General features: G+C 43.8%; 1 protein-coding gene across 1 annotated transcript; it reads left to right on the forward strand.

The window, feature by feature from the left end:
- Nucleotides 1–1434: 1434 nt before the first annotated feature.
- epha2a (eph receptor A2 a) lies at nt 1435–15405 on the forward strand. Its single transcript, XM_076267478.1, has 17 exons — nt 1435–1578; nt 2435–2502; nt 3066–3735; nt 8511–8666; nt 8912–9241; nt 9528–9655; nt 9918–10095; nt 10393–10495; nt 10608–10663; nt 10793–10915; nt 11041–11226; nt 11377–11438; nt 11526–11735; nt 12575–12724; nt 13070–13263; nt 13689–13844; nt 14159–15405. Exons 1-17 carry the CDS (start codon nt 1494–1496, stop codon nt 14265–14267), a joined length of 2964 nt encoding a protein of 987 aa, XP_076123593.1. The 5' UTR covers nt 1435–1493; the 3' UTR covers nt 14268–15405.
- The last annotated feature ends 480 nt before the right edge of the window (nt 15406–15885 follow it).

The raw sequence follows: 15885 nt of genomic DNA on the forward strand, positions 1-15885 counted from the left end.
TTCCATTGTAAACAGCACTACAGCGTCGACGGCACCTCAAACGAAGACAAGCCATTCTCCAAGTGTTTGGGCACCCTGCTACCATTCAGATACACTGCGTGCACTCAGCCGTTTCATTCACTAATGTTCTGCACCGATGCAGTCTGTGTGTGTGTGTATGTATGTATATGTGCCTGTGTGTTGTGTGTGTGTGTGTGTGTGTGTGTGTGTGTGTGTGTGTGTGTGTGTGTGTGTGTGTGTGTGTGTGTGTGTGTGTGTGTGTGTGTGAGCATCTCATGCAAGTTAGTACGCTATTTCTGAGGCATGATAAATTACACACTAAGACACGCATTTCTCCTCAAGGAGACAGTGATGGATGCAATGTTAATATTCATGATAAGGGGACGCTTTAACCGACTTTGTTTAGCTGCTGTGCTCGAGGCTTGGTTAATGTGTGTCGTGTCACTGTCACCTGTGGCGCAGCTGCCTAGCCTGTTGGTTAGCTTCTCTATAATGCTAGTATAAAGATGGGATAAAAACTTCTCTCCGGGTCTGTAGCTGATGAATATTTATAATTGCTGTCGGACTACTGCTAGCCTCTGACACCCTTGTGTAGATGTCAGCCTCGTGTTTGACTCCCAGGTCAAGAGATTCGGAGAGCTCCTTAAGATTGTTGCACAATAGGGACTTGACTCAAAGATTCCTGAAGGTTGCTAGGCGATGCCATTGTGTGCACATTGCGCTGTCTACATATTCATAGCCCTTGAAGTCATTAGTAGTCATTCATTCATACAGGCACACCCACTTGACCCCTTCCCCCTGTTACCGTGGGAAAGCCTTATACGGGGTTGAACTGTTAAATATATATAACTTGTTAGGCATACACGATGATTCCAATCTGTTACATCAAGTAGGTGATATATTATGTGAGGGAATATAAGAGGCAAAAGTTATTCACTTGAATAAAAGCCTATGCTCAGTTACTGCCTTACTTCTATAATGCTCAGGTTAAGCACGTGTAGGTGGTTAGGTAGGTTTGGCTGAACAATTACAACACAGTCTATTTCTCTTTTTTATAGTGGGTAGTCTAGGTTGTGTTGCCCTATATGCCTTTACAATATTGATCTGAAAATAAATATTGTGCATAAAAGGAAAGTGACATAAAGTTAACTTAACAAAATAGGCCTAATGTTTATTATTGCTTTTTTCCATTAAAAAACTTTCCTCTGAAACTAAATGTACAAGGGTCTGTTACACACCCATATGAATCAGTGCTGTGAATGGGCTAATGTTAGGCTATCTCAAAAACTTCCGACGACCGCAGGTGCAAATCTCCGCCCCCAGGTCCCATATAAGGAGTAAACACACATTCCATGAGGCGGGGTCGATGACGCCACGGTTCCTGAATGAGCGGTAGGGCTCGTGGACTAGACTGGGCGGAAAAGTTAGGAAGCTTCTCGATAGAGTTGAACGTCGGATAGTCCGTCTCCGCAGAGGAATTAAACGTTACGAAAATGGATTCCGGCCGTGTACAGTTTTTCACTTTGTATATATTTGTATTTATTAACCAATTATTTATTGTCGTTCATGGAAAAGAAAGTAAGTACTATTTTTGTTTGAATTATTTTTAATAGCAAAATACTGCTTTTCTGTTAACGTCCCACATGGACTTATGGACTAATGCCTTGGACATGTCCAGAGTGGTTCCGCGTTAGTCCTGTTTCAGCTCTTTTCCCTTGTTGATTCAGTTGATGTAATGCGTTATAGCCTAATTATTAAAGTAGTCTATGATGATGTATGTAGCTTATATGGAATATTTGTTTAGTTTGAGTTTAGTACTTATGCTATATTTTTAAATAACTAAATGTTTGGCTATTTTATCTGTGGTATGTGGTCTCCTGGCCAGTTTTGAGAAATGTTATGCAAATTCGAGGTGATATATAGGCCTAGGCCTAATTGCTAAACTATTTATTGTCATTGTCCCTTATAGCCTACCTGCAATTCCACCAATGTAAATTAGGCTACTACATGTATTTCTTTAAACTATTCCTGAGTAGGCTATCACCTGAGCACCTGTTGCAGATTTCAGCCTAGGCATGTAGCCTAAATGTTTTTATTAAACGTCGTGTCTTTGGAACCATTCGATTGGAATCGTTAGACCTTCTGAAAGTTTCAGATATTTAACCAGACGTAAAATTAACCAATTTGGTTGAGTTACATTTTAGTGTTTGAAAAGTGTCCATTGTGGAGAGAGTTTTATGTTCACGTGGGGATAAATCATTTATACTAGGACATCCATTTTTTTACACTGAGAAAACCTGGTATCTCTTTGAATCGTGTTGAAACTTAAACCTCTTATCTCACATCCTGGCCATATTTTGCTGTAAGATAGCTGTACAGTTGTGTCCCCTTGATATATATATATATAAATGTTTTTGTTTTGTTTCTGCTTTAGATGTGCTGTTGGACATGAAGGCCTCAGGAGGAGATTTGGGCTGGCTGCCTTCACCTAGTGAGGAAGGGGTGAGTGTTCAACTCCAGACATCTGTTTGGTTTCGCTATTCTTGCTTTCATTTTTGTTTCCAATTGGTCATCCTGATCCTTTCCTCAAACCTTTACCTCCATTTTACTTTGGGAAAATACCATTATGATGACAATGTAACCTACATAAACACAGCTCGGCTTAAAAAAAAAAATGACAATAAAAGTTCTATGGATAACAACACTCAAAACATTTTAGTAAGAGCAAGGGGGCAAACAGTGTGTGAAGGGTGAGTCATATATTTTATTATCCATTTCCTTTTTGGAAAAAGGATATGACACATGGCACTAGTTCGCACATAAACCTCAGTCCCTGACCAAGAATGACAATGATATGAGCAGAACTTGAGTAACTTCTTTCACTCACCCCCTGTGTGGCTGGGTCCTCCTTATGTGGCTTGGACACCTCATATCCACTTTAGCTATCTCAGTAATAACACCCTTACACCCCATTCTCCCTGACTCCTTGTCAGTAATACTGGGTTCCCTTCTGTGTCTCTCTATCAGTACTGATAGTCCCTGTTGTGTCTGTGTTTCCTCGGCAGTGGGAGATTGTGCAGACTGTGATCAATGGCTCCCTGCTCTACACGTATAGTGTGTGCAACGTGGCCAACGACGGCGACCAGGACAACTGGCTGCGCACCACGTTCATCCAGCGGCGGCCAGACGTGTCGCGCGTCTCCGTGGAGCTCCAGTTCATTGTGCGCGACTGCGGCACGTTCGACGGCAACCTGCCGTCGTGCCGCGAGACGTTCGGCCTGTACCTGGCCGAGTCGGACGTGGACGTGGGCACGAGCTTCCGTAAGGCCAACTTCCGCAAGGTGGCCACGGTGGCGCCCGACGAGGTGACCGCCGACCGGGGCGGGGGGAAGGCGGCACTGCGGGTCAACGTGGAGACGAAGACGGTGGGGCCACTCTCGCACCGCGGGTTCTACCTGGCCTTCCAGGACTCAGGTGCCTGCATTGCCCTCGTCTCTGTACGGGTCTTCTACACCATCTGTCCAGCCACCACCAAAGGCCTGGCGGCATTCCCTGAGAAGGTGGCGGGCACCACGGCGCTGGCAGAGGTGGAGGGCACCTGTGTGGAGAACGCTGTGACGGCTGCCCAGGCGCCCTCGCCTCGGATGTACTGCACCTCTGAGGGCGACTGGGTGGTACCCGTGGGACAGTGCCAGTGTCGGGCTGGGTACCAACCTGTCGGTGACTCTTGTAATGGTAAGACCACTTTCCTTTATTTATTTCTATGACAACTGTACCTAACCCAAATCTCACATCTCATTTTTTTTCTGAAATTTTTCCCTGATTTTTTCCCCAACCCTTTTTTCTAATTACTGATTATGTTCTACTTATCTGGACTCCTTCACTCAATGAAGTATTTAACAGAGCTAAAGCTTAAACTGAAATGAAAAGTGTTATTCAAGTGGACTGGTTCTTGTGTTGAGGGCTCTGCATTTTTTAAATCAAGTGCTTGGACTTGTTGTGTGTCAACAAATCTGACTTTAAGAAAACCCTTCTTCAAGGACTCTTCTCTTAACTCTAGGTTTTCTTAAATCACCCTGTGGTGAAAAGCACTATTGTTTTTCCCTCGTCTCTCTGTGTGTGTGTGTGTGTGTGTGTGTGTGTGTGTGTGTGTGTGTGTGTGTGTGTGTGTGTGTGTGTGTGTGGTAATCCCCCTAAGTGGGATGCCATAGCGAGAACCCCTGGATGTGGAACTGTGAGAAAGAATGACTTAAGACTGATGGAATGCCAGTTATTTTCACACCCTGTCACCTGTCTGCTCAGAGTTTCCGCTCTGTCTTTTGTCAGGGATATCAGGTTCAGGTGAGGGCTTAAAACGCCAGAGGGTGGGGGAGGGACCCGCAACGGGCAGTTTTGTAGTGCCTTTGATCAGAGCTTTCTTCTTCTCTTGTTTCCTTTCTGTACTGACGACTGTGAAACTAGAGTAAGAACGAGAGAGAAGGAAAGAGAGAAAGAAAAAAAGTGTGAGAAGGAAAGAGAGCCTCTGAGATAGAGTGAGCACAGGAGAGAAAAAAGAGAGAGAAAGAGAGAGATAAAGATAGGGAGAAGGATAGAGGCCCTCTGAGATAGAGTGAGTATGAGAAAGAATGAAGGAAAGAAAGAAAGGAAGGAAGGAAAGAAGGAAGGAAGGAAGAAAGAAAGTGTGAGAATGAAAGAGACCCTCTAGAATAGAGTGAGTACAAGAAAGAAAGAAAGAGAGAAAGAGAGAGAAGGATATAGAGTATGAGAGAAAAATGAAGAAAGGAAGAAAGAAAAAGTGTGAGAAGAAAAGACACCCTCTGAGATAGAGTGAGTATGAGAGAAAAAAAAGAAAAAGAGAGAGAGAAATAAAGGGAGAGAGAAGGAGAGACCCTGTGAAATAGCAGATGGTTAGAAGTCTTGGAGAGGTCGCCACCAAAAATTCAGGCGCTCCCATTCCAGCAAACCCACACTGATACATTTGTAGAACGCTATGCGTAGCATGTGGGGATATGGTTGGCTCGCAATGTCTCCTTACGCCAAGATAATATGAGTGGAATGACAGGGAGAGCAAACGTGAGAAAGGGAGGTCAGGTCTGTAATCTTCGGGTGTAGTTTGAGGCTTTCTGCTGGGATATGTTTCTCACACACACACACAGACACATCATACACACACACACACACACACACACACACACACACACACACACACACAAAGACATCACACACGGTCTTCCATGAGTAAGACAGCTGTCATGAGTCAGTGCGTGTTACCTTAACATTATCTCTGCTGAGTGTTTGCCTGTTGCCATGGTTCAGAAACCACCAGATTACAGGGAGACGGTGGACAGGAGACACCTGGTTTCCCAACCACTGACTCACGCATCCTGTGAGGAAACCGACTTTCCTGGGCACAAGAGTTATGTTTCTGTGCTCTGTATGTCTTGGCTCGGCCACATGTTATCTTGGATGTCCGTATGCCTGCGCAGCGTTCTGCTATACATTAACTGCCGTTGTAATGTCCCTTTGAACTGGAGGCAGTGTTTTGGTTAGAGGACTATGCTTTCGTTTATGCCCCTAGCATAAACACACAAGATATGCGACCTCATCCCGAAGATAAGAGTTAAAGTAAAAATTCAGCAGAACAGGGCTTAATTGTTGTATTCACCAGTCAATGTTCAAGTCTCCAGCTTTGAACTGTAAAATCATTTACCTGACAGAAATGTTTGGAAAAAATCACTCCATGGGTAATATTCTTGGACGTGTTTGTGAGATAGAGGGGCAGGTCCCGGAATGTCCACCTCACTCAACTGTTGGAATCAGCTGAATTTCACACCTGAAGCGGAAACAGGAGGGTGCCAGGAAGTTTGAAATTAAATAGGGGGATATGTGTTCCATCTCTGTTGATGCCAAGTGCCAAGGCATGGCCTTCATTAGCAGAAATGAAAACTCACAGGGGAACAATACACATAGCTGCTGTGTTCGTCTCTGGGTAATAATAGTGCTCAATGCGGCTTCACTGCCATTTTTTCCACGACTGTGCTGACTTTCTGGTCTCCTCTGACCTCTGTTGTTCCTCTGGTTTAACCAGAGACCTTTCTTCCCCACTGACCTCTGATCTTTTGGATGTAAAGCCACCTGCCTGACTTGAGCTGGCATCATTGTGAGTGGTTTGGCAGCAAGAGAATAGCGGGGGAGGGGTCCGGGGTCTTTTCAGTCCTCTTTTCAGGGCAACATGATATATTATGTAGTGCTCCCTGGTGCTGGGTGTTATTGCGTCCAAAGGTGTTGTTTGTTTTGGGCATCTAATTAGCGGAACAACTTAAATGGCTGCTGCTTTGATTATGTTTAATTTGCCCTGGCAACGAAGGAGTACAAACACAGTGCCCACTAGGATTTATTTTAAACTGTAGTGTAATGTGTGTCAATGTGTCAGTGTGAGGGAGAAAGAGAGAGAGAGAGAGAGAGAGAGAGAGATTGTGTGTGTGTGTGTGTATGTGTGCGTGCGTGCATGAGTATTGGCCAGTTCAGTGACCATAACGGACCATCTGCCACAGTGGAAGCCAATCAGTTCAGCTAATCTCTGTCCACACGCGAGTTTCTGTGTTCTTCAGTGTTCTGGGGTGGAAAGACACAGATTTGCTGTGAACTACACTATTAAAAGTATCCCTTAAAATAGACATGGGCTCTCCAGACTCTCCCAAACGGTGGGGCTAACTAAGTAAGACAGGCTATTTTCCCACTCCCACACATTCCCCCATGTCCCACCATGTCTGTGTCCACCAACTCCAAATGTTCCTGGCTGAATATAGCCACTGTGTCCACAGCTGCCCATAAAGCGCGGGCAAGAACCATTACCAGAAAAAAAATAAAAAAACACGACATAGTGGCAGTGGTGTTGAGAAATAGTTTAAGTTGATCTTGTTGAGCATATCCTCCTCTATGTAATGCGGTAATAGACATGTAATTGTTGTTCAGACATGGTTTGTTTGACGTAATTTGATTGTGATGACATTATTTTTACATCTTCAACGCCAACACATATGATGTCAGTAGGACTTACCACCCACTCACTGCATGTAACTTTAAACCACTGACAGCACCTTGCACTTACTCACTCACTCACTTTAGCAATATAGAGTTCATCCTTTTCATTATGCTGCCACTGCTGGTTTGCTGCCAATTAAAAATGTTTTCATTTAATGCACAGCTGGTGAGCATGCCATAAAAATGACAGACTTAATTGGCAGTAGCTACACAGAAGTGCTAACGACATTGCACTTTGAGGGTGTGTTTGAGTGTTTGAGAAGCCAGGGAGTTTCAGTTTGCTCAGTTTCTGAGTGCGTTGTCTGTGGAGATAGGGGCCTAAGCTCTTCTCTTGTCTTATTTGTGTGAGCTTGCAAGTACCCCCATGGGGAAAAACAAAAACAAATCTCCATCTCCGGGGAGAGCTTCTGTCACCAGGTCGTGAGACCCCCCCCTCTCTCCCTCTCTCTCTCTCTCGCCCCACCCGAAACCCCCTTCCCCCCACTTCTTGCCCACTCCCGCCGTTAGGGAGAGTCTCAATGTCTCCCAGCACCATACAGATGGGCTTTCTCTTTTTTGTGTAGGACTTTGGTGGGGGGTTGGGGAGTTTCCAGCAACGCCATTTTCAATGGTGTTCCACCCACCTTTATTGTCGAGCAATCACAGATTGGACATGATCTAAGGCCATTTTTTTCCTCCTTTTCCCATCAACATTCCTTCCACTTCCTGGCCGGACCTCACCTCTACCTCTCTCTCCCTCCCGTGTCCTGGTGTTGTTGGCGAAGGATTGTTGCCTTTTCTCACCCTGTCTTCCTCCGCTCCTCTCTCGCCCTGCTCCTGCTCCAACTTTGTTCTCGTCTGTCAGCATAGGAAGGAAGGGGGAAGGCAGGAAGGTCAAACAGACTTGCGGTGTCCTACTTCCTGTTTTGTCCATTCCCCTGCAGGCCTGGGCTTGCCCCGTACTGTTTGTCTTTTGTGTCTCTTGTAACACAGAGAGGAAGGCCAGTGTAATGATATGTTTATGCAGGACATGTATGTGTTGTTTTACCAATGGACTCCCATAGAGAAATATCTGTTCCATCAGTGTTGGCCAGTCTCATTGTGTGAAGACCAAGAAGATGTTGTCTCAGTATGGAAATGTCCATGTTTGGTGGGGAGATTTATTCATTTGGGGCCCATAGATGACTTGACTACATGTTCTCTCCTAGCGACCATTTAGAGAGCGTCTCATTTTAGTTCAACAACTGTACTTGATGTACTTTTGTTAAGTTTGGTAATCAGGAATAGTAAAGCTAAATAATTACTGTATATGTGAGTATTAATGAATTCTGTGTTATCTCTAAACCATCCAATTGTTCATCAGCACAGAGTGACTTAATTCCAAACCTTTGTTGTTTGTTCAGGGCACAGTTGTCCTAGCCCCTCCGAATTACTTCCTTGTAGAGTCACACTAACACACACCCTGCCCTGTGCATTCCTTCTTACAGCATGCCCGGCCGGATTCTTCAAGACCGTCGTCTCGAACGCGCCCTGCGAGCCCTGTCCGGCCAACACCCAGCCCTCCAAGCCTGGCGCCCTCTTGTGTCAGTGCCTGGAAGGATTTTTCCGCACCCCCACAGATCTCCTGTCCTCACCTTGCTCCGGTGAGTACCTAACCTGCTGTCTGTTACAACTCAATAGTTTTCTCCATTCTTGATAACTGGCGGTAAATATAACTTAAAAAAAAAAACGTTCAAAAACATTCAACTTCAAATACTATGTGTAACATAGTGAATCAAACATGCACAAAATACTTGTGTTGAGTCTTTATTAACAACAATATTTTGTTCAAAGTATATTGTTTGATGATGTCTAATAATTATATTTAATAATTTCTCATCCCTAACAGCTCCTCCCAGCCCTCCTCGTGACGTGGTCGCCACTGCGCTCTCGTCCAGCCGCCTCCAGCTGTCGTGGCGCCAGCCACAGGACACGGGCGGCCGCAGTGACCTCACGTACAGCGTGTCGTGCGAGCACTGCGAGGGTGGCCTGTGCGCGCCGTGCGGTGATCGCGTGCACTTCGAGCCGCCGGCCTCCGGCTTGCGCGACACCATCGTGATGGTCAGCGACCTGGAGCCGCACCTTAACTACACCTTCACGGTGGAGGCTCACAGCGGCGTGTCTCGCTACAGCCTAGAGAGGGCAACCAGCAGCATCACCACCGTGCTGCACGACACAGGTGAGACTTGCACACAGGCACGCTCCTCATAACACTCTTCAATAGTCCACGTTTTTTTTATTTTTTTTATCACAAAGACGATTTACTTACATTTACTAACCACAGCATCAGTGAGCGAACATACTCAGTTAAGGGCTATGGTCTTGAGACTTTGTTTTGTTTTTTTTGAAACCACTCTGCACTGTTGTTATCCAGTTAAACAGGCGACTGTTGTAAGTTTGTTGTCGAGATTTGTGTTAGTGGCTCGATCCTTTTCTCATCTTCTGCCTTCACTGAACTTCCTCAGAACCTCCGATGGTGACGTCCATTCGCCTGGACGATTACAGCCCCACAAGCCTTTCTTTGTCCTGGACTCTAGACCGCAGAGTGCATCCCCAATCAACCCATCGCTATGAACTCATGTACCGCAAGAAGGTAAGAACGAGTTACACAATCCCACATTATACAGACCTATTCCGTAATGAACATCTGCGTAACCTTACAACCGTATATCTGCCGTTGAGGATTCTAATGGAATAGTCTTATCTGGTCTTTCCTTCCTTTAATTCATTCTTTTCAACATTAGTTGTGACAATTTATCTATCAGTAGGATAAGACCCTTGAGAGGAACCATTTCTAAGGGAGTCCTTGACCTCTTGTTCCTTGCACTTCCTCATGTGTCGACGTGTGTTTGCAGGAGGACAGCAGTGAGCAGGAGTTTACCACGTACACAGTGCTGGTGCTGGACAGGAACTCAGTTCAGCTGAATGACCTCACGCCTGGCTCCAAGTATGTGTTCCGTGTTCAGACGCTCACACAAGATGGCCATCCGAGCAGCACTAGCCTGGAGTACCTGTATGAGACCCTTCCCATTGGTAAGTGGATATATCATGTTGATCTGTACATCTGAACAACATGGTTTTAAATGTATTACTGTAGAAAGAAAGTCCATTTTGGTCTCTTGGCTTGTTCTCATCCTTAGACAATGTTTTTGCTGCTAAGGAAGCTTGTCCTGTCTAGAGAACCTTCCATTCCTTAGACGTTTAATCACTGTCTGATTTCAAAAGGTCCCCTGAGAGCTGAAATAATTGAATGACTTCATGGATAGTTGCCAATGATTGTCCTCACTTTTTAAATGTCGTTACTGAATTGTGTTTGTATTTGTCTTACAGTAGAGTTTCAGGCCCAAAGCAGCTCAATGATCATTATGGGAGCTGTGGTGGGTGGTGCGATCATGCTGGTCATCGTTGTGGCAGTGTTGCTGATGCATAAAAGGTAATGAAGTGTTTTGTGCTTCCCACTTGCATTTTAGCTTGACTTGAAAACATTTGGTTTTTTTCCATAATCAAGAGCTCATTTGAAACGTTTCTGATCTCCCCTTCTACAGACGACAAAATCTACATGCAAGACAGAGACAGGAGGACAACTATTTCACATGTGCAGGTAATGCATTCACCTGTGCAATTTTTTTTTCTAAGTTAGATCATTAGAATTAGTTTTCATGTGTATTATTTAGGGCTATGCAGCATATTCAGCAACCCAATGACATTTTCTGCTCTGTTAATGCTATAGAGAAGCATCCCCTTAAGACCTATGTGGATCCTCACACGTACGAAGACCCCAGCACAGCTGTGCTCAAATTCACCAGTGAGATTCACCCTGGCTTCATCACCAAACAGAAAGTCATCGGAGTCGGTAAGCAGAATGCAAAGTATTCCGGGTTCAGGAATTAGGGTTTTGCGTGGTAATTTGACTGTTGCCCAGACCAATGTATCATCTAGGTACAGGTGTTTTAATGCTTCTTGGCTCTTTTTGCACAGGTGAATTTGGCGAGGTGTTCCGTGGCATTCTGAAGAAGCCGGGGCGTGGCGAAGTGGCCGTGGCCATTAAGACACTGAAGCCTGGCTACACGGAGAAGCAGAGGCTGGACTTCCTGAGCGAGGCTAGCATCATGGGTCAGTTCGACCACCAGAACATCATCCACCTGGAGGGAGTCGTCACCAAGTGTAAGACACCACCACCACATTATATTTGTGTGAAATATAGTGGTAGAATAGGAAGCATACTGATTACTTTGCTGTACTTCATTTTTTGTGCTTGCATACTATAGCTATATACTTAAACACAATATATTCATATTGTATTTTTTTTTCCAGTCAAACCTTCCATGATCATAACGGAATACATGGAGAACGGAGCTCTGGACATCTATCTGAGGGTATGTATTCTTACTTATGTGCTATTTATTTCATATAACATTATCACTTGTATGAACTACCTGCTCACATCTCTCCCCTCCTCTCAGGACCACGATGGCGAGCTGTCTTCATACCAGCTGGTCGGCATGCTCAGTGGCATCGCTGCAGGCATGAAGTACCTCTCGGACATGAATTACGTCCACCGCGACCTGGCTGCCCGCAATGTGCTGGTGAACAGCAACCTGGAGTGCAAAGTGTCCGACTTTGGACTGTCCCGCGTGCTGGAGGATTACCCCGAAGGGACTTACACCACCACGGTATGTGTCACTGCGGGAAAACGGCACAGCCCAGAGTGTTATTTCACGTGTCACGTCCAAAGACATGTTATAATATAAACGTTTTTCCACTCCATGCGCAAATACATTATGTCAGAGTTACGTGGTGCATGTCTGCATGTCACAGAACATTCAAACATAGAGGTATAAAACGGTGAATCTGTGTTGGTCTTGTGGGTCACAGCAGGAAAATGGCATAGCAGCACCATTTATCTTTTCATAGTATGTATTAGTAACACTTTATTTGGATAGTCTTCTTACACTTTACAGATGGTTTGTTGAAATTGAAGAAAAGTCTTTCGAATTGTTTATTCTAACCATAACCATAAATTGTAGTGGATGTCATTTCACCAGATAGTTTGTTTATAATTTGAACATCTGTAGATAATCTATAAGGGACCATCCAAAAGAAGTGTGATCCACAATATAGACATGTTTCACTCCATGAACACATTTCATGTCAGGGTTGCACGAACATGAAAACAAACATGTACAAAAGTACAAGAGTACAAAACTGTGAACCTGTGTGGGCCTTGGCTTTATGATGGGACGATAGACTATTTTATTGCTTGGCTTTTAAGATAGAACGTTTATAGGTCCTGTGGGGACTCCAAGCACACTTTAATGAAGATACTGTACTATTTTTTAGTCTTTCACTGGCAACCGAACATTTATTGGATGTATGCCTCTGGGAAGCATCCTTTATTGTTGAGGCTCTCGCTGGCTCTGACCTCTCTGATCTTCCCCTCTCTCTCTCTCTCTCTCTCTCTCTCTCTCTCTCTCTCTCTCTCTCTCTCTCTGTCTATTTATCTCTCTCTCAGGGAGGGAAAATCCCCATCCGTTGGACAGCCCCAGAAGCCATTGCGTACAGGCAGTTCACCTCTGCCAGCGACGTGTGGAGCTTTGGCATTGTGATGTGGGAGGTCATGGCCTATGGAGAGAGGCCGTACTGGGAGATGAGCAATCATGAGGTAAATATCACACCAGCACCGAGGCTCTAATTAAATAGAGAGTTTAATGGCTCTTGTGTTGTTTATGCTAGGTTTTTAGAGACGTAATATGCTTGCGTGTTTAATGAGGAAACCACAGATTGTGGTGAAAACAGCAGTCACCTGTTAAGTTTTTATGGCAAAAAAGACCACTTTGGATGAAAGCCTTGACTGCCTTTGAATTCCCGACCAGATGTTTCCATCAGTTCCATCAGAAAGGGTTTTTGCTCCGTGTATGAGTTAACCCCCATGATGGAGGCAGCAAAGGCAGGCTGCTCCTGGAATGTGTCCGAGCTACTCTGACTCCTATCCTCTTGCTTGTCTCAGGTGATGAAGGCCATTAACGAGGCGTTCCGCCTGCCCGCGCCCATGGACTGCCCCTCTGCCGTTTACCAGCTGATGCTGCAGTGCTGGCTCCACGACCGCTCCAAGCGTCCGCGCTTTGTGGACATTGTCAACGTGCTGAACAAACTGCAGACCAACCCAGAGTCCCTTAAAACCATTGCCAACTTTGATCCACAGTGAGAGTCACATTTATGTAGAATTACAATTGTATAACCTATAATATATAAAATGCTCATGACGGTATTGAACACAAACATTTATGGTGCTATATATAGACATTGTCTGTATTATAAAGCTTGGCTGCCACTCACAGACTGTATTGCCTGTACCCTCAAATGGTTAATTTCATACCATCTGTACTTTAACCTGGAACAGTTAGCTGTTGATATAGCAGCTAATTTAGTGCATTGAGCTATTAATAGCTTAATATTTGCAAGGTGGTTGTACTTAAGCCATATCTGACAAGATTAGAAGGACCGACATATTGTTATCATTTGTATTGTTATCAGCCGTATACCACACATGCTTTATCTATTGTTTGTCCCTGGTTATATCATGTAGCAACTTAACTTAATAGGCTATGTCTTATCTAATCTCTCAGGGTGTCAATTCGCCTGCCGAGTACAAGTGGTGTTGGTGGTGCTCCCTTTAGAATGGTGGAGGAATGGCTCGAATCCATGAAGCTGTCTCAATACAATGAGATGTTCGCCCGCGCTGGCATCACCACCATGGAGCAGGTGTTGCACTTAAAGTCTGAGTAAGTATCACACAGACAGACAGACATGCACAGACATATCCCACCACATTCACAAAGACACACAGAGACAGACAGACATATCCCATTTACAAAGACACACACAGACAGACATGCACAGACATAGGATTGTTGACACTTTGGGCAGAACCTCTGCCAAATGAATGTGTATGTATTTGTATGTATTTTGTGTTTGTTCTTGTTAAGGCTTGGGGAAATTCCGTTGTGTAAATGTTTTGTCCTAAAATCTCATCTTGCCTCTCTCTCTCTCTCTCTCTCTCTCTCTCTCTCTCTCTCTCTCTCTCTCTCTCTCTCAGGGACATCAGGAACATCGGAGTGCAGTTGGCAGGCCATCAGAAGAAGATTGCCTACAGCATTCTGGGACTCCGGGACCAGTGTTGCACTCTGGACGTGTTTGCTGTCTGATCTCTCTGTCAGAGGTCCCCAGCGCGGGTCAGGAAACAGGCTGCCAACGCCATCCTACAGGGCCCACCCTGACACGGCCACAGTTAGCCCAGACAGGCCGTGCCTTCAGGTGGACCGCAGGAGATTTCAGGAACGTTACAAATGAAAGACATTTTCTTTTAACCCTTGACATTTATTTTTTGTGTGTACATATACTGTAATAACATTTTTATACTGAATATTTTTGTAACATTGTTGTTTAGTGTCTATTGTTATTGCTGTTATGTTCTAATGTTATATTGTTAATGTAAATATTTTCATGACCAGACCATGAAGTGTCTTAAAAGAGGACCAGAAATGAAACTGGGGAAAGTGCAGTAGAAGTCTGTTTTTATGAAAGACTTTATATGTGTGGTCTTGGTTTATATGTTATTGAGATTACCTTTGTTTTATGATGTCAAAGAAAAAAAAAGATGTCCAATGATGTCCTCATGTGAAACTGAGTAAATGCATTTAATCAATGCCTGAGTACTTAAGAGGTTGACTGGACAGTCCAGTGATGGCATCATGACTGGATTGATTTGCAGCAATAATTCCTGAGCAGTGTGAGAAGACCTTCATTGATATTAGAATCACTCTTCAACGCTGTCATTTCTCTGTCTTTTCACAAGGGTCCAACTTATGTCTGTGTGCACATGATATTTACCTGAACTGTTCTGCCTGTCTGTACAGCTGTTTCATGCTGTAGCCGTGAAGCCATTTTGTGTCTGTTCAAGTGCAGATTTATTTAGTCACATACAGTAGGTGGAGAACATGAAGTGAAATAACATGTGAGATAGATAAGGATGGATGGATGGATAGTGGACCACTCATTCTTGGTTAATGCGTGACTGATGAACCATTTTTAAGGACAGAGGGACAGTATGTTAACCACTTACAAAATGTTGAAGAGATATGAAATTTCACTTTACTGGACATCATATGGCTAGTCCTGAACCACTGGGAAACATGCTTTCACATGCTTTTCCATTTGTCTTAATGCTGCTTGTTTACATAATTATTTAATATTTATTTTATGTTTTATTTATTTCTTGTTTTAAAATGTTGTGTTTGTAACTGTTGTATTGTAATGTATAATAAATAAATTTGTTAGTCTTTACACGATTCTGTTATTTGATAAACACACACTCGTAGACACAAACACGCAGAGGCGGACAGAGTACACAGCTTCATTACTTGAGTAAAAGTACAGATACCCCTTGCTAAATTTTACTCAAGTACAAGTAAAAGTACAACAGTCAGATGTCTACTTAAGTAAAAGTACTTGTTTTTAAAATTACTTGAGTATCAAGAGTACAAGAGTACATTTTCTAAATATTGCATTACTACTGCCACAGTTCTTACATTTATGTACAGAGACATCCTATATGGAGTTATGAAAAATGTTAATGTTAATACCTTGGAGAATGTAAAAGGAATTGAAAGTAAAATCAAGTCATTTCCATATTTTTACCATGTTGTCAGGGATGGGCAGTATTTCAAATACATGTATTTAAAATACGTATTTCAAATACAAAATACTATTTTGTAATTGAAACACTTGAAGTGAAAACTATCATTAACTTGTTCAGTTAATTGA

The sequence above is a fragment of the Alosa pseudoharengus genome, unplaced genomic scaffold (genome assembly GCF_046254945.1).
Source record: "Alosa pseudoharengus isolate Yale_2024_CS ecotype anadromous, Long Island Sound unplaced genomic scaffold, YU_APseudo_1.1 YU_APseudo_1.1_scf_5, whole genome shotgun sequence".
Classification (NCBI taxonomy): Eukaryota; Metazoa; Chordata; class Actinopteri; order Clupeiformes; family Clupeidae; genus Alosa; species Alosa pseudoharengus.